This window comes from Marmota flaviventris, chromosome 9, assembly GCF_047511675.1.
Source record: "Marmota flaviventris isolate mMarFla1 chromosome 9, mMarFla1.hap1, whole genome shotgun sequence".
Lineage (NCBI taxonomy): Eukaryota > Metazoa > Chordata > Mammalia > Rodentia > Sciuridae > Marmota > Marmota flaviventris.
In genome coordinates, this window is record NC_092506.1 from 86680170 (window position 1) to 86707008 (window position 26839).

The window sequence follows — 26839 nt, forward strand, 5'->3', positions numbered from 1 at the left end:
GCATAAATAAGTCAAATAGGGACTAAATACAAGCAAAGAGTTGGTTCTTCAGAAAGTAAACACTGAAAATTTTAGATAAACTTGAGACAAAATTCAAATAAGTAAAATCAGAATAAAATGGGAAACATTACAGCTGACACCACAAAAAATGTAAAGGATCATTAGAGATTATTATGAATAATTATATGGCAACAAATTTAATAATTTAAGAAGGAATGGACAAATTTCTGGGCACATATACTTTACCAAGATTGAATCCAGAAGAAATACAAAATCTAACTAGATCAATAAGAATAACAAGATTGAGTCACAAATAAAAAGTCTCCTTTCAAGAAAAACCCAAGAGCACATGGCTTCACTACCAAATTCTACCAAACTTTTAAAAAAGGAATAATAATTCCCATATACTTATTTCAAAACATAGAAGAAGGAATTACAAAAAAATCTATGAAGACAGCATTACTCAGATACTAAAATCAGACAAGGATGCACCCAAAAGAAAAAAAAAAAAAAAAAAAAACTGCAGACAAGCCAGACGTGGTGGCACACTCCTGTAATCCAAGTGGCTCAGGAGGCTGAGGCAGGAGGATCATGAGTTCAAAACCAGTCTCAGCAAAAGTAAAGTGCTAAATGAGACCTTGTCTCTAAATAAAATACAAAAAATAATGTTTGGATTGTGGCTCAGTGGCCGAGTGCCCTTGAGTTCAGTCCCCAATATACTCCCCTGCCAAGAAAAACCTGTATACCAATATCCCTGATGAACATAGATGCAAAAATCTTCAACAACATATGAGGCAATCAATTCCAACAGTGTACTAAAGTGATTGCTCACCATGATCAAGTGGGGTTTACCCAGGGATGCAAGGATGGAAGAGAATATGCAAATCAATTAATGCGATACACAACATAAACACATTCAAAGACAAATCATATACTCACATCAATAATGCCAAAAAGGCAGTTGATAAAATTTCATATATCACTTTATAATAAAACCTCTGAACAGGCAGCATGTGCTTAGGATACCCAAGGCCTGGAGTTCAGTCCCCCAACAACAACACAAAGACGCACTGAACAAAGTATGTATAGAAGGACTATGCATCAATGTAATAAAGACCGTACAGCTAACACTATAGTAAATGGGAAAAGGCTGAAAGCTTTCCCCTATAATATCTGGGATAAAACATGGATGACCACCTTTACCACTTTCATCTAGCATAATATGGGAAGACTTAGTCATAGCAATTAAGCAAAATAAAGAAATAAAGGGCATTCAAATTGGAAAATAAGCCACATTGTCACCATTTGCAGATGACAGGATCTTATATAGAGAAAATTCAAAAATCTTCACCAAAACTTTTAGAAAAAACAAATTTAGAAAAGTTTCAAGGTACATAATCAACATACAAAAATCAGCAGTGTTATACTATACACCAATACTGAATTATATTAAACAGAAATAAAACAACCCCATTTTCAGTAGCTATAAAAATTAAAACACATAAGAATAAATTGAACAAAAGAGGTGAAGAATCTCTATAATGAACTCCATAAAAAAAAAAACACTGATGAAAGAATTGAAGATAACACAATGGAAAGACATCTAATGTTCTTGGATTAGGAGAATCAACATAGTTAAAATGTCCATACAATAGATCTATATATAGATAGATAGTGATCTATAGATTCAGTGCAATCCTTATTAAAATACCCAGGACTCTCTTAACAGAACTAGAAAAAATAATCTTAAAATTTATATGGAAACACACACACACACACACACAAGTCAAAGGCATCTAGAAAAAGCAGCACAAAGCAGGAATAATTAGAACCCATGGACCACTGGGAAAAAAAAAATAGAAAGCCAAGAAGTCAACCATGCATCTACCATCAAGTGGTTTTGAACAAAGCGGGTAAGAGGAGGCTGTGGAGAAAAGACAGCCTTTTTAATAAATGGTGGAAGAAAAAATGTATGTATCTATGCAGAAGAGTAAAAGTGGACCCCTATTTCTCACTAGTTACAAAAATAAACTCAGGGTGAATTAATGACTTAAAAATAAAACTTGAAATATGAAACTAATAGAAAAAAATAGGAGAAATGCTTCAGGACATTAAAATTAGCAAGGATTTTATGGACAAGACCCTAAAAGCAGAGAGAACAGGAAAAAAAAACCAAAAAGACAAATGGGATTATATCAAACTAAATAGCTCTGCACAGCAAAGGTCATAATCAACAGAGTGAAGAGAAAATTAGACAAAATATTTGTAAACAACACATCTGGAAAGATATTTACATCCAGAATATAAAACTTATTCCGAAAACTCATAGCAAAATTGTAAATAACCTGAGAAAACCTGATTAAAGAATTGGAAATAGAACTAAACAGGCATTAAAGGCTAACAGGTCTATGAAAAAACAATGCTTAACATGATTAATATCAGATCAAGGCAAATGAAAACCACAAGGAGCTATCACCTCACTCCAGTAAGAATGATTGTTATCAGAAGACTAAAGAGCCAGGTGTGTTAGTGCTTGCCTCTAATTCCAGTGATTTGGGAGGCTGAAGCAGCAATTTAGCAAGACCCTGTCTCAAAATACATATAAAAAGGATTGGGGATGCAGCTCAGTGCCCCTGAGTTCAATCCTACATAAAAAAAAAAAAAAAAGCTAAAGATAACAAGTACTCAAGTGCTGATGAGGATCTAGAAAAAAAAAAGGAAGCTCTACAAGTGTTAGTGGGAATATAAGTTAGTACAGCCATTATAAAAAACACTGTGGAGCTTCCTCAAAAAATAAAAAAATAAAAATAGAACTACTTTAGAATACAGCAATTCCACTACTGTTTACATATCCAAAGAATATGAAATCAGTATGTCAAAGAGACGTCTGCATTCTTATGTTCGATAAACATTATTCACAATAACCAAGAATTGGAAATCACCTGTGTCCATCAACTGAAGGATTAATGAATAAAGAAAAATTGGCAAATATACATAGTGGAATACTATTCAGACATAAAAAGAGTGAAATCCTGCCCTTTGCAATAAATGAGTGGAACTGGAGATCGGGTTAAGTGAATAAGTCACAGGAAGACAAGGACCACGAGATCTCACTCAGTTGGAATAGAGGAAAGTTGATCTCATTGAAGCTGAGAGTAGAATGGTGGATACAAGAAGCTGGAGAAAATACATGAGGTAGGGGATGAGGAAAGGCTGATCATTGGGCATTAAATTGTAGTGTGATAGGAGCAAGAAGTTCCGGTGTACTATTGTACATTAGTTTGATTGTAATATAACAAATATGCACTGAATATTTCTGAAAGCTAGGCAAAATGATTGTGAATGTTTTCAACACAAGGCAGTGATAAATGAGGAGATAGGTCTCTTTAACCTGACTTGAATATGGCACAATGTGTACATTTATTGAAACCTCACAATACACCATTAATATGAACAATTATGTTTTTATATACTAAAGATTGTTTTCAAAAATGAGTTATTTCATGGCTAAGTGTCTTGATGTAATTTCAAAATATCAATTGAATTTGACTTGGTGTCTTTGACCTGTAACTTTTCATGCCTGACTTTTGATTGACACAGTTATCTAATTTTACCTTGCCTTTGAACTGAACTATTCTTCCTCTGTTTCAATCTTCATTGTAAGATTGCTGTTGTAAGCACAATGTAAGCAGTAGTTTGAGTAGTCTTTTCTGACATTGATGTGTTTCAATTCCCTCAATTCTAAGTATTTCTGAAGTTGATGAGAATCTTCCTGATTATGAAAGACATGTTAAAATAGATCTTAAAACCCAAATTTCCTTCTTTTGTAAGAAGATATTTTTAATTCAGAAACTTGTTTCTAAACATTAGTAACTTTCTGAGTAGGCTTGGAAAAAGAATTCTCAGTATTTGATCATAAAGCACATAGCTAAAGTGAAGCTACTTGTTGAAGATTGTGTTATTAGTTCTCAATATTGTAAAAAAAGCATGACAACATCATAAATTTTAATTCTGAAGAAATTTAAAAAGCCAGATACTCAATTGGAAAATACTCTTTAGAAATGCTGATATTAAGTATTTCATGAGGAATATTTTTGTAGAAAGATTAGGTATAAAGTTTCTCTGTCAGTTTAATTTTTTTTCTTTCGAAATGTCTGTCAATATGCTGCTCCATATTATTTTATATATATATGAAGAGACGTCTATGAGCCAGACATTATGCTAGGCAGCAGGTATAGCAGTAAACTAAATATCACCTTTGTTTTGTTACCCACAAGATCAAAATTGCTTGTATCTATGACATCCAAACATAAAAGGCATAAAAACCATCTTCATTTCAAACTAATTCTTAAAGTTCCATACAAAAAACAAAATGGGTTGTGGGTGTATGCCTGCTGGAGGCCCTCTGGGCTTAATCTCTAGCACACAGATACACATACCCCCCCCCCCCCACACACACACACAAAAAAAATAGAGTATTCTGTTACATTACCAAGACTTTAGATATTTGAAAATACCACCAGGTCAATCAATACTGATTCTAATTGCTGATGAGTGAGATAGAGCTATGATATTTTCCCTGGTGGGACTCTGCTGATTTCTAGGAAACATTAGAAGCCCTGCAGGCAAGGGTCTAAGGTACTTTTCCATGTAGCCAAGAAGTAACAAGACTGGGATGCAGACAATGATTATTCTGCAATGTAAAAACAATAGCAGAATAAAATTCACCTTATCCAGGAAGCCAGTGCGTTATGATGTAACAATACTGTTATTCTTAAAAGAAAAACCAGAAATAAGACCACTCAAGAGAGAATGAAAACGCTAACAGTAAAATATTGATTCATCTAAATTATGTACTGTAGGAATTCAAATTTGGATAATTCTTCAACTAAAACTGTTAGTAATATTCATGGCTAAATGGCTACATGTCATTTGTGGGGTACATATTGTGTATTTTCTCAAGGCTAGATAAAAGTCCCAGAAAAGGTAAATGATAGTATGAGTAAATGAGCTGCGTGGATTTATATGTTACCATGAAGGCAATTCTGACATTTTGACAGAAGATGCAGCATTGTAGATCTAGATGTTTCTGGTTAAACCAGTTATAAAAGCATGGGCTCCTGGAAGAACTCTATGGTTTATTTAGAGATATAATTCCTAATAACAGTTTTATAATCACTATTATTCAATAAAGCCATTTTATTTTAATATGCTTACTAACTTTTCCTTTAAATAGTGCTAATAAATCAAATTATCTACAGGTTTTAAGCAGAACAACTGGGTCCATAGGCAGTGTGATAGAATAAAAATTACACCTACCTCAAGACTCCAGTGTCCTAACTCTGCTCCTGACTCCCCATGTCACTTGCACTCAGACAAGTCCTTCATTGCTATAAGAATTAGTTAGATCAGAGTGTTTCTTTTTCCACAAAGTAAAATTGTTTTTTTCCTGCGGAGCTTTTTGTATTGTTATCTATTATAATACAACACATTGCCTTTTAATCAGTTGCCACATTGCATTGTGAGCTTCTCAAAGGCCGAATAGGTACATGTAGATTGTGCATGACAAACATTCTGTCTTTTGTACAGACTCTGGTAACCTGAAGCACTGGGTTGAGAAGAATTTATAGTTTAGGTTACAGATCACCTGTTTGCTACAAGTAAAGGAGGAGAGAAGAGTTTAATGTGTTAAGTGTTTATCATTTCCTGTCCAGACCAAAAAAAAAAAAAAAAAGGACAATTCAGGAAATATTTGAAGAATGAAGAATGCTGATCAATTCTTCAACTGTACATATGCAATAACCATCCATAAAATAAAATGAAGAACTACTGTAAAATGGTTGTTATTCTAGAACTTTCCTGGTGGTCATGCCGTTACTACCTGTTTATAGATCATATGCTAATGCATGAATGAATTAAAGTTTCTTCCCGACTAGTTCTACCATTTTAAGTAACTTCAAAGAGAGGTAATTTATGAAGCATAGACTTAGTGAAAGGTAATAAGATTATTCCATTATTAGACAATGGTATAATTCACTTGAAACCAAAATGTTTATTGCCTGTCATGATTGTTAATATCTTCCTATCTGTCAGTGTTGCCTCATTGAACCATCCTATGGATCAGGTGTTATTTAAATTGTATTATTACTAAAGAGATTTCATGAGAAAGTTGATTCATCATACACCCTAGAGAGTAACTTTTCATAACTGTAATGATGTGAATTTAAATACCTCTCTTGCCTAGAATTCACTTAAAGAAAATTATTCTGCCATTGTACTTACAAAACTCCCAATTTCTAAGTGAGGAGGAGAGTCCCTCTATAGCTCCATATAGATCTGCAACTGTAGAATTCAAAAAGCAACCCATCTTCATTATTGCAAGTGTGAAATGTTCTTCCAACAAACTGGATGTAAAAGTGAACAAATTGAAGCTAACAGAGGTGTATCAGTGAGCTGTTTTCATTGAAAGAATAAGGAAAAAAATATTTGGAGAGAATACCACATAAATATACTAATGTCAGGCTAGTCTCACATGAAACATTCAGAACACAATATAAACCATGTCACTGTGTTTTATAACAAAAGACTTAAGGAGATTAAATCTATTTTATTTTTCCATATCAGCATGGATTGAGAAAAACCTTCAAGTCAATTAAACATGAAGGAGAAGGTAAAGACATGAAAATAGGAAAGGATGGGTGTTTTATAATTTACAGAAAGAGCCATGCTGACTCCTCAGTATTTATCTCAAAGAGCACCATGTCCTAGAATTGGCATCAATGTTCTTGAAGACCCCCAGATATTTCAAGGTAAACTGGCATAGTCAACACATCCAATCAACCTGTGGACCTGCATCCTTCATAGTCACACTGGGTCCCATAGCAAGATGAATCATATGCCTAGTGTATTGTATAGCTATTGCCATTTTGAATTTTCCAATTCTTAATTTTTTTTTTAACAAAGGTCCTTATATTTTCACTTGGCACTGAGGTCCACAACTTATATAACTATTCCTAGTGTTCATTGAGTCCTGTTAAAAAATTTTGACTTGAACAAAATTTTAGCAAATGAAATAATTGGAGACACTGGCAGGTCAATGGGGAACCACTTGAAAAAGGGAGCAGAGAATACACTTTCCTCTATGATAAGAGACATGCTTGGTTCAATTCAACATTAAGAAATAGTGAGCCAATGAAGATTTTTAAGAAGGTAAACAATATCAGTTTTAAAAGACTAACATAACAATGGTGTATCAGATGGGTACATGTGAGAAAATAAGAAGGATAAAAAAGAGTATTATAAACTTCCAGTTTAAAGATCTTTTAAAAAATTTAGAAGTCAATGCTTATGGAATGATTGTGAAAACTATATGTGGCACACAGAAAGAGAAAATATCTTCATCTGGACCCAACCTGTGTACACATCTCTTCTAAGCCCATATGAAGATATGAGAAAAGCTCTTCCTCCTTTCTTGTCTACATTTCTTCTATCAAAGCTGGAATAGAATTGATATTCTTTGAGTGCCAAGTCATGTCTGCATAGCACAAGCTTAGCACATTAGGAATGAATAGCTATCGAAGTAATTAGTAATATACTGAATAAAACAACAAAAGGAAAAAGAGCCAAGTATTCTTAGTAGTCTTGTGAAATAAACTTTTGCCAACAGACAGAATGGAGCTAAGAATAAGTCTGAGAAACATTAGGTTGATAAATTGTATGACTTTATCTATTCCAAGCATCTTTTAACTTATAAGCACTTGGGATGGGGTTGTGGCTCAGTGGTAGATCACTTGCCTTACATGTGTGAGGCACTGGATTCAATTCTCTGCACCACATATAAATGAATGAATAAAGTAAAGGTCCATCAACAACTTAAAAAATTTTAAAAATAAACTTAGAAGCACTAGATTAATGAAGAAATGTCACTGTTTGCATGTGGAGCCCTTTTGCATTGGTCACTTACATTCATCTTAGATAAAGAAGTGTTACTATATCTTGCCACTAAAAAGAGAATCAACATCCATAGGATCAGAGAAGAGACATCTTTCTTCACTATAAGCAATTAATATTTCTATTTATTAATATTTATATTTATGTATACCCCAAGCTTAGCACATTAGGAATAAATGACTATTGAATTAGTAATATACTGAATAAAACAACAAAAGGAGAAAGAGACAAATATTCTTAGTAGTCTTGTGAGATAAACTTTTGCCAACAGACAGAATGGAGCTAAGAATAAGTCTGAGAGAAAATTAGGTTGATAAATTGTATGACTTTATCTATTCCAAGCATCTTTTAACTTAGAAGCACTTGGGCTGGGGTTGTGGCTCAGTGGTAGAGCACTTATTAGACAAATATGTCCATTTATTTAAGGAAGAAAATTAATATCAACTCTTTAAAAAAACAATATTAAAACTCATCATCATTAATCTAAATAAACCCTATACTGTGGGGGTTTCGGAAAAACACTGCTAAGAAGAAATAGGTATATTATTTCCCTGTCATAATTGGTTACTATTAAACATATTATCTTATGGGAATCAGAAATACTGTTGCTAGGAAAGTATTTTAACTAAGATTTTATGTCAATAATAATCATAATCCATACCTCATAGCTTATTTCCAACTTTTCATGTTAGATAAGGTTTTTGAAATTACATCTGATAGAATTTATGTGTCATGTTACTTTGCTTTACACAGATTGGTTGATATTCATGCTTATCAGGAAAACGGACATGCTGGAAATGTCCTACATAAACCCTTGAAAAAGTGAAATAAACCCTAAATGAGGGTATAGAAACTGCCATCCCTCACAACCTTCTGGCAGGGGCATTCAACATGAGTTAACTATTTACAAGAATAAAAGTTATTTTATTGTCTAAATGATTCCTTCTGCAACCACTCTTTGAATGCTTTCCGTGTGCACAGCTTTCAGCTCTACTCTGCTGAACACCAAATGCTTTAAGAGTACTTTATGCTTTTGAAGCATGTCCCAATAGTTCATGCAAGTATATTCCTTCATTTGGTTTTCCTCAATATTCCTTGAGAGTGATAGTGCAGGTGTTATTATCCCAATAAACTGATTCTCCAGAGTCCCAGGGCTATTCAGAAGGTGCTGATCCAAGGCTAGAATTCCAGTCATCTAATTCTAGGTCCAATGGCTTTCTATTATACCATAAAAGAGAAAGGGATGGGGGAAATTACATCTAAAATAAAGATAAGTACTTAAAACTGACTATAGCTATGAAAAACATTGATATCCAGTTTGTTGAGGGAATACACATTAAAAATAAATCTTCCTCTTGGCTAAGAATACAGTTATAGTACCCTTCAAACAAAACCATTTATAAAATACCTTCTATGTACCAGACACTGCTATGGCTTTACTCACATTATCACATTGAAGCTCTGAGTAATAATTTCCCCAAGCTCAATATCTAATGGTATTGAACTTTAGTGGTAGAGCGAGAATTCACACAATTCTGTATCATTCCCGAACTTGTATTTACTCTTTAAGTGCTTTCTCCCACTGTCTTCCTCTATAGACTTTCCTATTTTACTTCCTAATTTCTTTGAAAAAAAAAAAGTGGGGGGTTGTTGACAGCCACAGGTAAGGAAGGAAGCAGGCCATTCATTAGCTTGCTAAATTATCACTAGCTGCCCTGGTGCCTCATTTGCTCTGGGAATGCCCATGATGGACCTGGGGGGAGAGTCTTCCCAGAATGGAAGTGCCAGATCAGAGACATGAGCAAAGTGACATAAAAGCCTAATGGTGACACACTAAGGAAGTCTGGGGACAGTCCAGAAAGACTATCAAGATGAGGGCATGAGTTGAGCCTCAAGTATCTCTCAGGCCAAGACAAGAGAAGGAACATCTGCAGTAGAACAAAAAGCTGTGCAATCAAGCATGTACAGAAAAGAATTCCTGAGTACAGAAAACCATAATACTGGTATTACAGGACCACAGAATTCAGTTGCAGGAGGTAGAATGGTGTACTAAAGAACCTTTTAGGTTGAAATAAACAGATATTGGACTTTATCCTAAAGGCAAGAGTGAGCAGACACAGAACAGCAAAGTTTATTGAGCTTCCGTTACTTAGGCATATAAGTTGCATGTACAGATATGCAGGACAGTTAGTCAAAGTATGAGCTAATAAAAAAACTGGGCTTGGATGGAAAAACTAAGCTTTCCTGTTTTATTTCAAAGTTTTAAATAAAAATCACAATAACCTATAATTGCTCTAATGAGACCATGTGACCAGGAGATGTAAATGATATAACCATGCTACTACTCTCAGAGCATGAACATAACACCTCTTTTGTAAAAAGCCTTCACTTTTTAACTCATTTGACAACACACTGTGTGTGTTGTGCTCCCACTGTGTGCTATGAGCTGTGTTAGGCATCGGCGCTGTGCGAAGCACTGGTTGTGAAGAAGTTCATTTGAAGTGACAGGTAACATGATTTGTTTATAAAGCCAAAGAAAGCAAGGGAAATAAGACTGAAAATAAAGCAAGTGTCAGAGAAAACAAAGAAAAAATAAAGAAGAGAGAATAACTCCTAAGAGATAAAAAGTGGAAATGAGGCTTACATTTAGGAAAGCAAGCATCTGCTGTAAGTAACCATTTCATTAAAAGTGCACTAAATTGCAGAGGTTCTCTCTCAGGAACAGCATACTGTGGGCTGAGATTAAGGATAATGGGCTCCCACATGAATTCTTCTCATTACTTCTCTTGAAAGAACAGTAAATCTACTGAAAGGGTAATTTAGGTTTAGTGTTCACAATCCATTCATTTTACTTTTAATCTTCCCAGTTTAGGATTTTAAAAATATAATGCAGATATAATCCAAAAGGGAAGGAATGGGTCCAAAATGAGATAATTTCAATTCTTCAAATAGCCTTGGCATTGACAAATATGGAGGAGGCTATAGACTTTGCGTTCCTGATAGATTATGATGGAGATTTGGCCTGTTTAGAGAGCATTGCACACTATTAATTGCAGGAACCCATTAAAGGACAGCCAACTAGAGATAATCTATACTTTACCCCCTGAATTCTTTAGACCTTTATGTGATTTTAACTAAATCTCTTCTCCATCCCATTAAGTTTCACTTTAAATGTAATTCCACAGAAAGGAAAAGGTTTGAGGACTTTTGTCCAGGACAAAAAGAAATAAATTATTTGGGAGGAAAAGTCTGCAAAATGAAACATCAATTATTCAATTGTAGGAATGAGATTTTACAAAATAATTTTTCAAAAATGTGAGCCTGCAAAATGACTTATAATCGGTATTTTTTTTTCTGTTGTTTAACTGATACCAATAGGTTTGTGGAACTGTATTAAAGAACATGCAAAACCTGTAGTCTTTCCTACAGTGTTATTTCTAGGAAATAAAAGAATCAAATCCTCCCTGATTTTCTGTGGTTCTCCTTGGCTTTCCCATTGGATACAGGGAAATACATTCTGGGCCTGTAATGTGCACATTGGATCCTTATTAACCTAGTGACCTATTAAACCAGCTTTGTAGAAATCTAGGAGGACAGCAAAGGCAGACACACTACACATAGTGGTACATATGAAGGAGCTCGTTCATACAATATAGGATTATGTTGATTTGAAACTGAATTATTGTTTATAATGTCTAGAGTTTGCTTTTGTTTCTCCATTACAAATCAAAGGATTTAACATTTCCTTTTCAGATATTAAAGAAATGAACACTTAGTCTAGTGGGAATGAGGAAATGAATTTTGTTAGAATTTGAGAGTAACAATTTATCCAAAGGAAATTAGCAGCATAGACCCTCACTGGACAAACAACACATTACATGAAATAATTGTTATGACATTTCAATGCAGTCTCACCATGAAGCATTTCCTTGTAAATGACTAAACAGACCATGTCTTAACAATTACTTTTTAAGAGAAAACATTAATACCCTTAAAAGTTCCTATCATAATATTGACAAGAAGGGAAAACATTTAAGTACCAGGAAAAAAATATTAACTAAAACATAGTATATAGTAAGGAAATTCATTGAGAGAAACAAATTCTTTGAGTGGTAAAATGTTCACAATTACATAATGTTTTTTTTCCATAAATGCTAAGAAAGAATCCAAAGGATTTCTGGAAATTAGACTTATTTTCACAAAATCCATTAATCTATTTGAAAACAAAGACAAATAAATTCTTAAATAATCTCTCAGAACAAACACATTATGTTTTTAAAGGTAATCACTTTCATTTCATCGAAAATAAAAGAACTCTAATCTGGTGGCTTCTTTATGACTTTCATTAAACATTCTTTCATGTGTTCAATGGTTTTTGGAGGAAAGGTTTGAGTTCTTCAAAGATGTCATTTCAAGCTGCATGCATCTTCCCTCATTTGTTCTTGGATTGCAACATGGAAACTAAGAGGAGTATTGGATATTTTTGCTGTCTTTACCAGAAAAAAAAAATACCATGAGTTGTAGGTAAATAAAAGATCTTCACTTGATCACAATAAGTCTATCTTGTCTGATAGAATAAATGAAAGATGGCATTGAGTAATGAAAGGTTTGTACCAGCCATTCTAAAGTGTAGGATCATCATTGATCCCATTAAAAAATACAGCCAAAAGATACTGTCCCTGGTATTTATTGATCTCCTTAACAGCAGTTATTCTTCAACTATGTTCTAATCATCTTGCTTCCAACAAGAATCAGGTGTTTTGAGTCTCCTTTGTGTTTTGTAACTGCATTAACAAAGATTTAGGCTGACCCTGCTCCCTGACTATGGGAGACTACGGGAGAGATATATTTTTGTTAAATAAAGACATGTGGCTTCAGAACTAGCAGTCACTTAAGTACTATCTCAATCTGTTGCCCACAGTGTATTACAAAAGGAACCATTCAATAAAGCCACAAAAGATCATCCTTTGACAGCTACCTTCTCATAACTAATTTCCCAAAAGTTGCTATTCCTTTTAGTGCAATTTTCTTGCCACAAAAATCACCCTGCCTCAGAATAACAAAGCAATATATTTTACTGATTATTTTTTCTATTTTTAAAGAGTTTGTTTGTGCATATTTAAATATTTCTTCAATATCTTAGCTGCTAAATCATTATATGCAATATTAAATGTTCAAACCCTTATTAGCAACTGTTAAAAACATAACTTCCATGTGTTCCTTAAGGTAGGGCATGTTTGATTTCTGAATTGTTGTCATATAGATTGTAAGGCCAAAATTGGGCCCTTTGAATATGCAAAGTTCCCCCCTTGAACTAGGCAGATTTGCAACATTTTAAACTGGCACTTCATCCCTCTTTCAGCAAGCATCCTCTGCAGATTTAATGATCAGGAACATCCTTCTGATGCATGCTGGGAGATATGGCTGCAGGGTACAGACCACAGCAGACAGTGTGTCAGATGAGGCAGAACTTCTTGTTAGGGGTGAGTATGCTAATAGTGCAGTCTGAAGACATGATCACCATAAATTATCATACAAAGGAATTTAAATGCATGGACTTTGAGCACATCAGTACTATGCATTTTACTTTCAATTTTACAATATATGTCATTTTTGCTTAACCTTTTGCCTTTGAAGAGATTACATGGAAAACTGTTCCTTAGTAACAGACGAAACCTACAGATCCAACTTCAGGGTCCAAAAACACTCTTAGCAATAAGTGATCACTGAGTGTCAAACCAACTTACTGCCAAGCATAAACTCGAAACAGTAGAGATACTAAGACAATTATTGGACTATAGAGGAAAAAAAAAATAAAACTGTGTGTTTGTGTGTTTTACAAATGCAAAGCTAGTGGAATTTGATTTTCCTCCACTAACTTCTAAATCTGGCTTCCCAAAACAGAAAAACTGCATGTGTAAGATCGTGACATTTACAATTGTTAAGTGACAGGGATGTTTTAAAAGTCTGAAAATGTCAACATACTGACTCCCTGTGTAGAAATGACAGTTAAGTGGTTTCCAATTATAAGCCAGATCATCAAATTCTGCAATCCTCTGAAGCTAGGTCTTATTTCAATTAAGTAAATGACCAGAACACTCATTTCGTTTTGCACAGTGTCCCCCAGTGTGAGAAATGCAGATCTTAGCATATTTCTCTTTTCCTTCCTTTCTCCCTTTACTTTTTTCTTCTTTCCATCCTTCCATCCCTCTTTCCTTCCATCCTTCCTTTTCTTTTAGTTTTATATTCAAGTACAATATATCTACAGGCATTTTCTAAATTCATAAGTATACATGTGTCCAATAAAAGAACACCAGATAACTACGATATAAGGACTAGAATATTACCAGAACACTACCCAGTGCCTCTCCGATTTTGTTCAAACACATTTTGAGTGACATGAGTATTGCATGCTTAGATTCCTTGTACATTGTCTACAAGTAACAATTTTATAATCTATAGGAAGAAATTATGTTTTAGATTAACTGACTTTACATACATCTGAAGTATTTTAGAATTATTTTTAAGAATGATTACAAAAACTCTTGTATGGTAGACACAATGGCATACAGTGAACTTAATAATCCCTTCATTGTATCACCAAATGTTTACTGATTTTTGGTAGTGCATCTATTATTGGTTCAAGAAAAATGCTTTAAAAAGTGTGTATCTGAATAGCACTTATTCAAATTTTTGTGTGTTTCTGTTCAGAAAGCAGTTTCGATATTTTCTCCAAATTTACATCAAGAATGTGTATTCTATTACAGTATGAAACACCAACTTTTTAAAGTGCCCATTTTTTCAATACATTTCATTCCACTAAAAATTTCCCCTAGTGCCTTCAACGTTACAAGGCTCGTGGAACTGCAAACCACCCAGTACTCTAATTTATAGAATTGCCTTCTCTTGCTGCAGTATGTCTTAGATTATGTGTATTTATTGTGTGCACTTGCCTAGTAATTTAAAATGATGCTCCTAAAATTGGAGCTTTCCAAATGAATACTGCAATTTAGAGACTGATAACAAGAAACCAGGTATTTTTACAGGACTAAAAGGGGCAAATTCAAGTGGCAAACTAACATTCTGCTTTGTAAGTAAAATTAAACTCAACAGGGTTTAGAACATAATTCAAGTTCAACTTTTTCATGTTCTGCTCTTTTAGCCTTTGGCTTTATGCCTAGGAGATGATAAAATGCATAAATTTTGGAATTATACCCAATAGCAATTTCAAACAGGTTGCTATTGTCTGAATATTCATGTAGCATTCAGCTCAAGCTTTCCTTTGAAGTGAGTTTGATCAAGTTGCCAATTTTCGATTATATACTTGCACTACTTTTTTTCAAAATTAGGAAAAATAGATTTCTTCTTCTGCCTGGCCACTCTCAGACAAATTTAAAAACTAAACTAAGGGTTCTGGTGTTTTTATTAACAATATTATTAAATTTAACAGCTCTTAATAATTGAAGGAACTTAGATTCTTGAATGTTGCTGTTTTTAATATTGACTTGCAAAATATACACTCAAAATAGTTTTACTTGGCCAAGCTATTTTTCTCCCTCTCCTCCAATCTCCTCAGTTGTAAACTGAGGGCAATGTTCTAGAGGAGGCCTGCAGGACCAAAGCTTGACCATTCTGGATTGAGCTTTTTAAATAACTGCTACAATTTTAGCATCAGAACCTTTAAAACACAGTTATTCAAATGTGAATCAGAGGAAGATGGGAACAGTAAAGAAAACTCCAACCATCTGTTTGTAGAATACACTGGTTAGAGTGAGCAGTTCACTTCATTCAATGTTGATCATACTTGGAAAATAATTGGCTGGCGAGGAATACATTCTTGTGATTCTATTTCAGTGGAAATACCAGGGGAATATATCTATATTCTCCTCTCCTAGATAGAAAGAAGCTCCTTTTTGTTGTCTTCTCTCCAATTGAAGATTGACTATAACATTCTTTTGTTCATCTTACCAAAGCCTGCACTTCTTATCTGGCCACACCAGCACGCTAAATTGCCATTCAGTGGGGGGAGGACATGATCTCCCCATTGCTTGTTTAGAATTGAGTGTTCCATGCTACTCTCTCCATAAAGTATCTTAAGGGCTATCTTTCCCTCAAATGATTGTTCACACTTTTTCTTTATTTTGCTTTTGGATGTCAGTGCTATTATTCACCTGTCTTCCACCATTATCATCATTATCTAAAAACTGAATTTTCCATAAATAATCAGCTGAAGCATAAAATCACTTGCTCTCACAAACTTAGCACCCTGTGAGCCAGCATTATCATAGCACCATGCACAATCTGGAGAGACATACGAGAGTGAATGAACATCTGACAAGAATCTTCTTCTGGATATAAAAAGAAATTAAAGCTATACCTGTATATCTGCATACAATTTCAAGCACTTATTTAAGTATGCTATAATAACAATGGAGAAAGCAAGGGTAGACAGTGCCATAAGTGACTGTATCATGTTACCCAGGGAAAGGAAGGTAAGCCATCCAGAGATAACCTCCCTGAAGGGGATACACATTTGTAAAGAACTGATATTCTCAAGCAATATCAGAAGTGATCAAACACAATTTAAAAGATTCTAGAGAAAGGAGTGTTTGTTTTCTGTTATATTATTTTATAGAAATCAATGTCAGAAATGTGTTTCCCAAGGCAAATAGAAGAGTAGAAAACTATCATGGTTTAAAGAATAAAATGTGCTTAACTAAGCTAGGCTAAGTGGGAGCCAGAGCTTGAGTTCTTTCTATTCTGTTCAGAGGCAGAGGAAGCAATAAGAAATTCACTCTTCAAATATCCTTATAATTCTTATTCTTAATGCAAAACATTAGGTCTAGAAACTCTGAGAATAAGCAAAGAAGAATCAGTAATCTCTAAGTTTCCTCTGAATACACAGCCTTTCCTCAACTTGGACTGTTTTTATTTCCTGTATCACAACTTACAAGATGAATCCAACATGTATTTACTTGAATTTGAAAAGAATGAATCCTCCTTGGGATGCAAACTGCTGGGAGATATCTAACTGCTTTTAGCCCTCTGCCTCTGACTCCACCCCATCACTTCTTATTCCTAGCAGAGTTCTACCTGTCAGTCTAATTTTCTCTACCTTTCCAATCAATTCAAGTCCACTCATTCTTTCCAAGAATTTTTTCCTTGAAAATTTTTGGTTTGATCTTTCCTAAACCACCTCGTCACTTTTCAGCACAAACTTGAAGCCACAAAAAGTTTGACTTTTTTTGCCAAAGAAATAAGACAACAGGCATTTGTTTATAAATTGCTGTTCATCTTTTCATTTATCCATTCATTTAGCACCTGGCTCTTCATCCTGCACTAATGTCAACACTCAGATCAAAAATAGGAAGAAACTTTAGGAGGCTCAGCATTTTCTAGTCTACTAGAGAATGAGAGACATTTTTGTAAGTGGGGTGAGAAAGACCAGAGAAGTGCCCCCAGGTAAGTTTCAGGGACATAATAAGAGATTATGAAAATAAGTCTGCAATGGGTCCATATGCACAATTGGAGGGGCTCAGTACAAAATGAAAATGTGAGGCTACTTCTTAAAAATTAGTAAAAATTTTAGCATAGTAAGACATTAATCAAAGCACAGGGCCCCCTGAAACTGTAAGATTAAACACATAAAGTTGGCCTCCATAGCTGTTAAATTAGGTATTCCTCTACAGAACAGCAGCAACAACAAAAACTTTAGCAAGGGGAAGGAATAAATTATAGAAAACAGAAGTTTTCTCATTTATAAAATTAGAGTACTGAACCTTTCATCACAAGTTTTTGTGAGCTTTTTCACACACACACACACACACACACAGTTATTTCACCCAAAAAGCCATGTTTTGATTTTGCTGTCTTAAAATATTTATATTTCAATTTTAACTCCAAAAAACCTATGCTAAGGTAGATGAAACTACCAAACTAGACAATTTAATGCCAATTTAAATGATTTTGTTTTCAAATAGTTGAAAAGTATCTAAAGATACCAGTTTCTACCAGAATAGAAACCAAAATTTGGTAACCCATGATTAAATACTATACAAATTCTCTTCATGTTCTCTTTTCTTGTGATTCTCACTAGCAAAAAGGGAATATTTGAGAATTTTCTTTTTGCCCTTGGAAAAATGCATGTATGATCAGTTTCAGAAATACAATGAGAAACTAAAACTTGGTGAAATCAATGTATCTCTAACATACTAATTGATTTAAGAATTAAAGCTGCATTTATGTTCTCTATCTTCACATCTCACAGCACTAATCTTATGATTTATGCAGATTCTAACTTGACATACCTGTCCATTTTTGGTACCTTGCCACTTCTGAAAGCTTCCAAGCTTTAAAAAGGCACATGTATTTACATAAGCATCTTTGGAAAATGGACTGTAAAAAGTCTTTCTTTCCTAATTATATATTTATTTAATATACAATGAGCTTATAATACTTGGAAAATTCACAGGCCTTTATATGATAGAGTTATGATCTGGACTCAAGAGTCTTTCACAAATAAGAAAAAAACTAATAGTTACTTAAAGCAAAGCTGGGTTTGCCAATATGTTGGTATTTAGAGATCAAAGGACACTGACTAATGTTTTCTGTGTAATTTAATCTTAGTTAATATTAATAACATACATTTTCAAATAATTTATGTTTAGAGAAAAATATGTTATGTAGTTGATTAAAAAAAAAAACAACTTTAAAACAGGGCTGGGAATGTGGCTCAGGGATAGAGCACTTGCCTAGCATGTATGAGGGCCTTGGGTTGATCCTCAGGACCAAAAAACAAAATAACAATACTTTAAAATAGAGGTATCTCCCTCTTAAAGAAAATTAATCTCCTTAATGCAATGTCTTATTGGACTATCCTATACCACTGTGGAAGTATTAGTTCACTATTACACAAGAATTTGATAATTTAAACAGCTTAAACAAATCACTTCTTTAACTAGCTTATTCTCTGTCCACATAAACTGGTTTGCTTGACAACTATAAAATTTCTTTTAGACATTGAACAGCAGTTTAGTTTCATTTGTGTTACACTTTGTATGTGGTTGTTTGCTTATTTAGAACTTTTTAACAAAGACTAAAAAGGTAACATATTTTGATAATCAGGTATTTGGATTCCCTACACCACTTTAGTTTGGATCATTCAAGTTATAGTTAATTGAAGTGACCTGAATGACCAAAATGATTGAAGTAGTTTTCATGCACATACATGTATATCTGCAAATGCAATAAGAGCAAATAAATGAATTGTTATTGTATACAGGCAACATACTGATGAAGACTGAATATTTTGCATTTAGTTCACTCAACAAATACTGAGTGCCTGCTAGAAGAAGCCAACCTCTCTTTTAGACACTGGTATTTACATCAACTGACAGATTTTCTCAAGTTTCTTGATGGCAGCATTTTGAAACAAAGATTGTGACATTACTCATTTTGAGAAAAATTCTGAGGTTTTATATCATAAATATTTTGAGTCAAAATTGTAAGGTAATCACATTTCACTCTGTAATTTGTTCCACTGATAGCTCCTATTTTTCTTATGCAGACATCATAATACAAAAATACTGTCACTTCCCATTTATGTAACCTTGAGGCAAATTCCTGGTGTGTAGGGTTCATTGTTTAATGAGTACCTACATTATACCAGGAAAGTTCTAGAATGCAACAGGAAGAAATGGTAAGATAGAATTGTGTATGAATGCTTTCTAATGCCATGAGAAGGAACTTTTATGCTAAAACTTAAGGACCAATCAGGAAAGGAACATGATCCGATATGCTCTAAAGGAAGATCCTTTGGACAACCTCAGAGAGTGCTTTACAGATCAGTGGCTTCCTAATAGAATAAGTAGGCCACAGTACAGTAATTCTGGTGAGAAATAACAAGGGCCTGGGAAAAGAAAATAAGGGGTAGGGAAAAGGAGATATAGACTCAAAAGATAGTATGGAGATAAAATCTACAGAACCTGACAACCTATTGACTATGCTAAAGAAGAAAGAGGAAGCAAAGATGAATGCCAGTTTTAATGCTTAGATGGTCAATGGGAGGCAGATCCCCTACTTGGGTCAGACTGAGGCAGTTCCAAGTCATACTTACAGTGTCAGAGTATTTGGTTATGAGGCATCCTCACTTCGAAAGCTGCCCTGGTTTATATGATAAACTATGTGCCCCAACCCAAGAAAACAATCATTACTCATGATCATTCATGATCAGATTCACGTAATCAGGAAGACTCTGAGAAAAGTGAATGCTAAGTAAATGAACAGTATTTAAGTTAAGGCTCTCCAGAGACAAATCTCCATAAGCAAATAGGTTTGTGCCTGTGGAGGTCAGAAGAGAAACATTGGAGTTGATATGTAGATTTGGGCACTGTCAGCATATTAGAGTCAAAAGGGAATGAAATTACAAAGTAGCATGTGAAAAATAAGGGAAATGCTGGTAATAAAATCCTGGGAAGTACTGAAGTATCATGATAAAGAGGAGGAGGGATTTGCAAAGGAGATTGTGAAATGGCTGCCAGTGACAGATACTAGGAGAAAAATACAAATAAATCATATCATTTGAACAGAGAGAGAAGGTAATTCCCATGCAACAGAGTAAAAAAAAAAACAAGTAAAATAAGAAATAATATATACCACTGAATAGAGTGATTCTGAAGTCACTGATGAACTTGGCAAGGGTAAATTCCATGGATGATGAATGTAATATCCAAATTACAGCAGATGGAGAGGCAAGCAATATTGTGTGAAGGCAGTGCATAATCTTAAGAAAATCAGAAGATTTAAAGTCAGATAGAGACCCACACACACACATCTCTTACAGAATGACTTTGGGCAGGTGGTTTTATTTGAACCTCACTCATTCTTCAATCAGTACATATTCATCAAACATTTATAGAGCATTCAATGTGTGGCAGGCACAGAGCTAACCAGCTAACCATGGACAACATATGATATGGAGGAACATGTCTTTTTACATCACAATATGAGTAATGCTCTTACCAGTATATGGGCAGCATGGTTTGCTCTGACTATAAGCCCTATTAGTAATAATTATTTTAAAATTCAGCTAACGTTTACTAAGTTCCTCCAAATGTCAAGCACTGTGTTAAAGACTCCATATGAATTATTTCACTTCATCCATTTAGCATGTTATGTAGACACAATGTGAGAAAGGTACTACTTTTAGTTCTAATCTGCAGGTAAGGAAATCAAGACACAGAGAGGTTTAGGAACTTATTGAATGTCACCTTGACAGATAAAGAATAGTGAGGAGAGCCCAGATGGGCTGGCTTTGAGCTAGTATTTTGTACCTCTTTCCCTGTCAAGTGTCAGGTCGTTTCTATCTCTTCAACATTGTGTCCTCTAGATTCACTCAGTTCCTGATACATTATAATTCCTGAAATGTTAATAACTGTGGAAGACAAGAAAGAAAGAGAGGGAAAGAGGGAGGAGGGCACAAAAGAAGGAAGGACTACAGTAAGAAACCAGCATGGAGTGACAAGCTTTGCCTAGTAGTTGGAATTTTTATCAAAGAGATGAAAGGCTGGCAGAATCTTACAGGAAATGCAATGACTGAACCAAGAAAGAGAAGAACAGTCACTCCATATAAGTTTGCAAATGCAGCACTTTTTCATGCCCATTCACCTGTTTGAAGGCCTCACATTTTCTAATCCTCTGTAGTACCTAATCTTTGCCCATGTGATCACAGATGGCATCATTGGGCACCACTTTATTCTACATCTTGATGTGAATAGTCACTAACCTTACTGTCTGGACTTCTTACCCCACGTCTTGCCAATCATCTAAAATGATAAATTCAGATGACTGTTTTTTTTTTTCAGAATCTTGTAGAGCTTTTTATGTAGATGCCCTGGGGTTTCAACAGAAACAAATAATCACTTCTGCACAAGACACCTTTGGAAATATTAAGCACCTATAAATAATAGATCTCTTTCTGTATGGTTGCTTTTTATTCTCTCATTTTAAACTTTCTTGCAAACCCTACAATTATGAGGCAAGAACAAAACTCCCAGGTGCTTTAGAAAGTACTTGATATTCACTCCAACTGCTACAGTTCTTTCAACACTTGGATGTGTTTCCTGCCCAAGTATAGGTAAATTATACCATGAGTCATAAAAACAAAACAGTCTTTAACATTAAATAAGATGGTTTTAACCACACCAATATTACATGAGCAAAATATAGAAAGGAATTTGTATCTGTCTATTAATTTGCTTGTTTGAAAAGTTTGGGGGGAAAATCATCCTATTTATTCACTTTTCATATACTTTGTATAGACAAGATTACCCAATTGCCAATCACATGTAAAACTGGCCTGTTTTTTTTCTGAATACATTCTATTTCCTGTGACTGTCACCTATACTGTTCTAGTGTGGTTTTTAAGTTTGAGTAGTATTTTGTGAAACCTGAAACATAAGGTCTTATAGAGCATATTCATACTGTACAGCCCATTTTTGATAACCCTAATGTGGTCACCAAGAGTCAAGCTCCAAGTACAAGTTTTGCTGAGTGTCAACCAATGCCAGGTCACATCTTCAAGAATAAAGGGAAAATTGGTAAGTTTACTTCAGTCTCTATTCAGAAATTTTGTTTGATTTTAGTCTATGTTCCAAGATGCTCAATTTTTAATTGTTTTCTTGATTTTAGGTAACACCATACATTATGTAGCCTGGTCTCATATTCTTCATTGAACAATACAAAATCCAAGTATTGAAAACAAAAAGGACTAGCACTGATCAGAAAAAACTTCTCTTGACTTTTATTGCAGATTGAATTTTGTCCTCCCAAACACCTGGCAAAGGTAATGTCTTCGTTTCACTAAGTACTCCTTAATTTGGAATTACAAAGACAATTAGCTCTCTAATGAGTTAGAGCAAGTGAGGTGAAAGAGTGTGTGTGGGGGGGGCTGGGGTAGGGGAGACTGAACACCAGATGATGTCTATAAATGCCAAGAAAAAATATTACTTGCTCTTGGTAAAATCTTTCAAAGAAAAGCTGTTTTTTTTTTAATTAAAATGTATTTACATTAGTGCTTAGCAAGTATGAGAAAAATCTAATTTGACACATAACACATAATGATTGGCAGTCATGAGTAAGTAGGTTTCTACTCTCTCTGTTAAGTAGATAAGCATTTTTTTTTTTTTCCTTTAGAAACATGCAGATCTGCTGAGATGCCTTGAAACAGGGAAAAATGAAAAACTAGCTCCTAGCTTCAGAAAAGAAAATTCATTAAAATAGAGAATAACCTCTATTAGCTTCAAAAGTATAGGCCCTGCAAAGATGAGATACAGTGTTCTATCTCAGGTTATATGTTGACAAAAACTAGTGGAGAAAGGTTGGCTGTATTTATGCTGAATTTGGGGGGAAAAAAAGTCTTATATCTGCTTGAGCACTGGACCTAATTCAGTGCTGGTATTCAGTACATGTTAGTTGAATCTCAATAGCCTAATTTAAAAACAACTCAAATTGTTTAAAATCCCTATAATAATATGTTGACCCAACCAACACATGGTCACATTAGAAAAATGCCCCGGGCCAGGATTTTTCTCACTCTGGACAGTAAAGCATACCATGGATGAGTTATTTGACTTCTTTGGGATTTAGCCTCCTCATATAAAAGGGAGGATAATAATATTTAATTTGCTATTTTAAATGAGAATGAAATTTCAAATAATAGAATGCTTCTCTGTAAATTATAGATATTATTGAAAGTCTTAATTTTAGGAAGAATTTTCATTTTCCTTATCTTTAGGATTAAGGAGTTGAACCGTTGCTCTTCATAGTTTGTGTGGTCAGGAAAATGGTCTACATTTAAAGGGAGACCCTAGTTCATTATCTATTGACTGAATAGCCAATAGTATTCTGATTGTTTTGTTCACCCTGTTCAGTGATAGAAGGCATTTTGACATCATCTCCTTCCTGTCTGCAGTGTTTCAAATACATTTACAATAAAACACAACTAAGAAACAGTTAAATTTATACATATTCATAAGATATTAATATTCATACTAGGAGTGTTTGCATAAAATAGCCCCATACCTTCAGTTGAGTGGGCAAGGAAGCAATGTAAAAATCAGCAGAATGCCTTTCTCACCACCTCCAAGAAAACTAAAAGGCTTGAAAGTAAATGTGAAATGGAATTGGCACATAAAATACTCATGTTACAAAAAATGAAACCAAATAGAATGAGTGACTTTGACATTTCTCTTGAATTATATCTTAAATTTTAAAGTCTTCTTGGTCAAAAATATAAAATCACAAAGAGGATTTTTTTTTTATTTGAAAATCACATAATTATCTACACTGAAGTGCCAGCATTCTCTTTTGACAGCATTCTGATTTGGTTAAGTGTTCATTAATCACAGAAAACTATGGCATAAAGCAAGTCTGTTTAAATTACATGTTTTGTTCAGGAGGTTATTGGTTCATATAATTATTTCTTTTATGCCAACTCAAGAAATAAACCTATTATTAGTAAACTTCATTTTTAATACCTAATCACTGTTATAAACATTTTATCACCTGATATGTGTATCAGTGAAATAATGCACATATATTCACATCAAAACCTCATCTCACAGAATGTTGTCAAGCTAAAAAGCAACATTGATCATACCCAGTGAACAGACTCTTCCTGTAATCCATCTGTTATAGGGAACATCTGTTTCAGATTATGCAGTCTGAAGACTGCTCTATTTAAGTGCATCTGAAGATCTTATGTCTTCATTTCTCCAAATGAGTTATATGGTGGCATCAGGATTTTACCAAGATTACTATCACCATATGAAAGTAGCCATCTTTTAGCCTGTTTTGAGATCTATTGGTAAATGCTCTTTCTACAGTTGCATACCAAAATCCTGAGAGTATAAACCAGCAGTCACCGAAGAACACTGAGACAGCCCTCTCTCCATTATGGCTCAGTCATTTTTGGATAAGTTAAGCACTCAGGGAGTAATATTTCTTCTTCTTTTTTAAGTCATTTGAGGACTACTGATTTGTTTAATTAGTAAAAATATGAAATTACAGATCCTAGATACATGTTTGTCAACTCTTGTTCATTTCTAAGACCATGATAAATATGCTTTCATGTTGCTTTCCAGAAAAAAAAATATGAAAGAAAATCTAAATAAGTGAGAACAAATAAAAATTTATACTTTAGGAAAAAAAAAAAAAACATTAAATCCAGTGTCCCACTTAGAGTTTAGTCCATAGTATTGTCAAGTGTATACTTATCCTAAGGAAAATGGCCTTATAAATGTGTTGCCCTAGTTTTTCAATGAAAACAATGATTCCAAATTTCTCTCATAGTATGTTTGTGAAAGTAAATCACAGGGATATCTATAAATTACTCATTTCCATGATTTTCTTAATCTGCATTGCAGAATCATAATGAGCCATACACGGCAACCCAACATTGGATTTATAGAAAGCTGTGCAGAAACATGGTACCTTGCATATTTTAGCACCTCATATGGAACTTTCCTACAGGATTTCTTTACTGATCTGTTCTTAGAATTTATGTAATCCTACTTTAATAAATGAATTTCAGAATAACATGTGGATTGCTTGAATTTTTAATTATTCTTGACGGTTTGTACAATAGACTCAAATATCTATTTTCCATTTCAGAAAGATCACCCTGGATGGATGGACAGTATTACTTTTATATTGGAATAAAGTGTATGCAACTCAACTCGTGTAAAACTACATTAAATATTTATGCCTACTTCACCTCCTGGAATTGTTGGTTAATTTACCTTTCACCTGATGTTTGTGATAATTGACCAGGAAGTGTTTGTATTTTTCTAAAAATGAAACAAGGAAATTCTTTAATAAAGATTTTAAACATGATGCTCTGGAGACTGTTACATTGGCAATTAAATGCTTCAGTCAAAAATGACACAAGTCATTTTATCCTACAACCTACTAGTCTGAATCAATCACATAGCTCCATATAGCCTGAGTCAGAGTTCAGCCTTCCAGTGACAACTGCATGCTGTAAAATTAAATTTAGGACTAATGCATTAATTTCTAGTCTTATAAGACTGGTGTGGGGGGAGTGGGTAATATCTTTTTTTAAAATTTTTGCCTACAAATAGAAGAAGCATCATGTTCTAAGTAAGATTGCAAGAGACCAGCAACCAAAGAATCCTCAGAGAGGGCCAATGTCACTGACACCACGCTGACATCTACTAAGCAACAACTCTATGATGATACCATCTTCCAAAAGTGACTTGATGAACCATCACAGTTGACATTTGTTACAAAGCCCTATGGAAAAGAAAAAATGCACACATTTTTTTAACAATTTTAAAAGACTTTGCACAAAGGCTTTCTACAGCCTCTGAGGGATTCCAGCAGACTTTTCGTCCTTGGTTTTCAAGACTTTATTCCCTTGGCTTTCCCCTATGCTATCCAATGACTTCCAAGTCCCTCTTATTCTAAGATCCAAATTCCTTACTCTTACCTTCAAATCCCTCTATTATATGGCACCAGTTGATATTTCCAACATTATCATCTTTCTCCATCCTCTTACTTAACCATTCTGTAACCACAACAGTTTTCTGTTCCTTGGACATGCTGTACTCATTAGTAATTCGGAATTTTATTCCCAAAAAAGTGTTCATTATATTTACATGGCTAACTCTTTATTTATTCCTCAGCTTTCTCTAATGTGCCCCCCAACACCTGATGCTCACTTCATTTTGCTTTCTTCATTGCATTTATTACTATCTAAAATGATCTCATTCATTTATTTACTTCCTTTTCCTCACCATAATTGTAGATGTCATAAGAGTGGGAAACTTCCTTCCCATTTGCTCCCTTAGCCCCAGGGTTCAGCACAGGG

General features: G+C 34.2%; 1 protein-coding gene across 1 annotated transcript in view; it reads left to right on the forward strand.

Annotated features, from left to right (window-relative positions):
- The window catches only part of Cntn5 (contactin 5), a 755408-nt gene that overhangs the window by 653259 nt on the left and 75310 nt on the right, over nt 1–26839 (forward strand). Inside the window, exon 15 of the mRNA XM_027930609.2 lies at nt 13313–13433. Within this exon, the coding sequence (XP_027786410.2) occupies nt 13313–13433 (121 nt within the window). The remainder of the gene's footprint in view (nt 1–13312; nt 13434–26839) is intronic.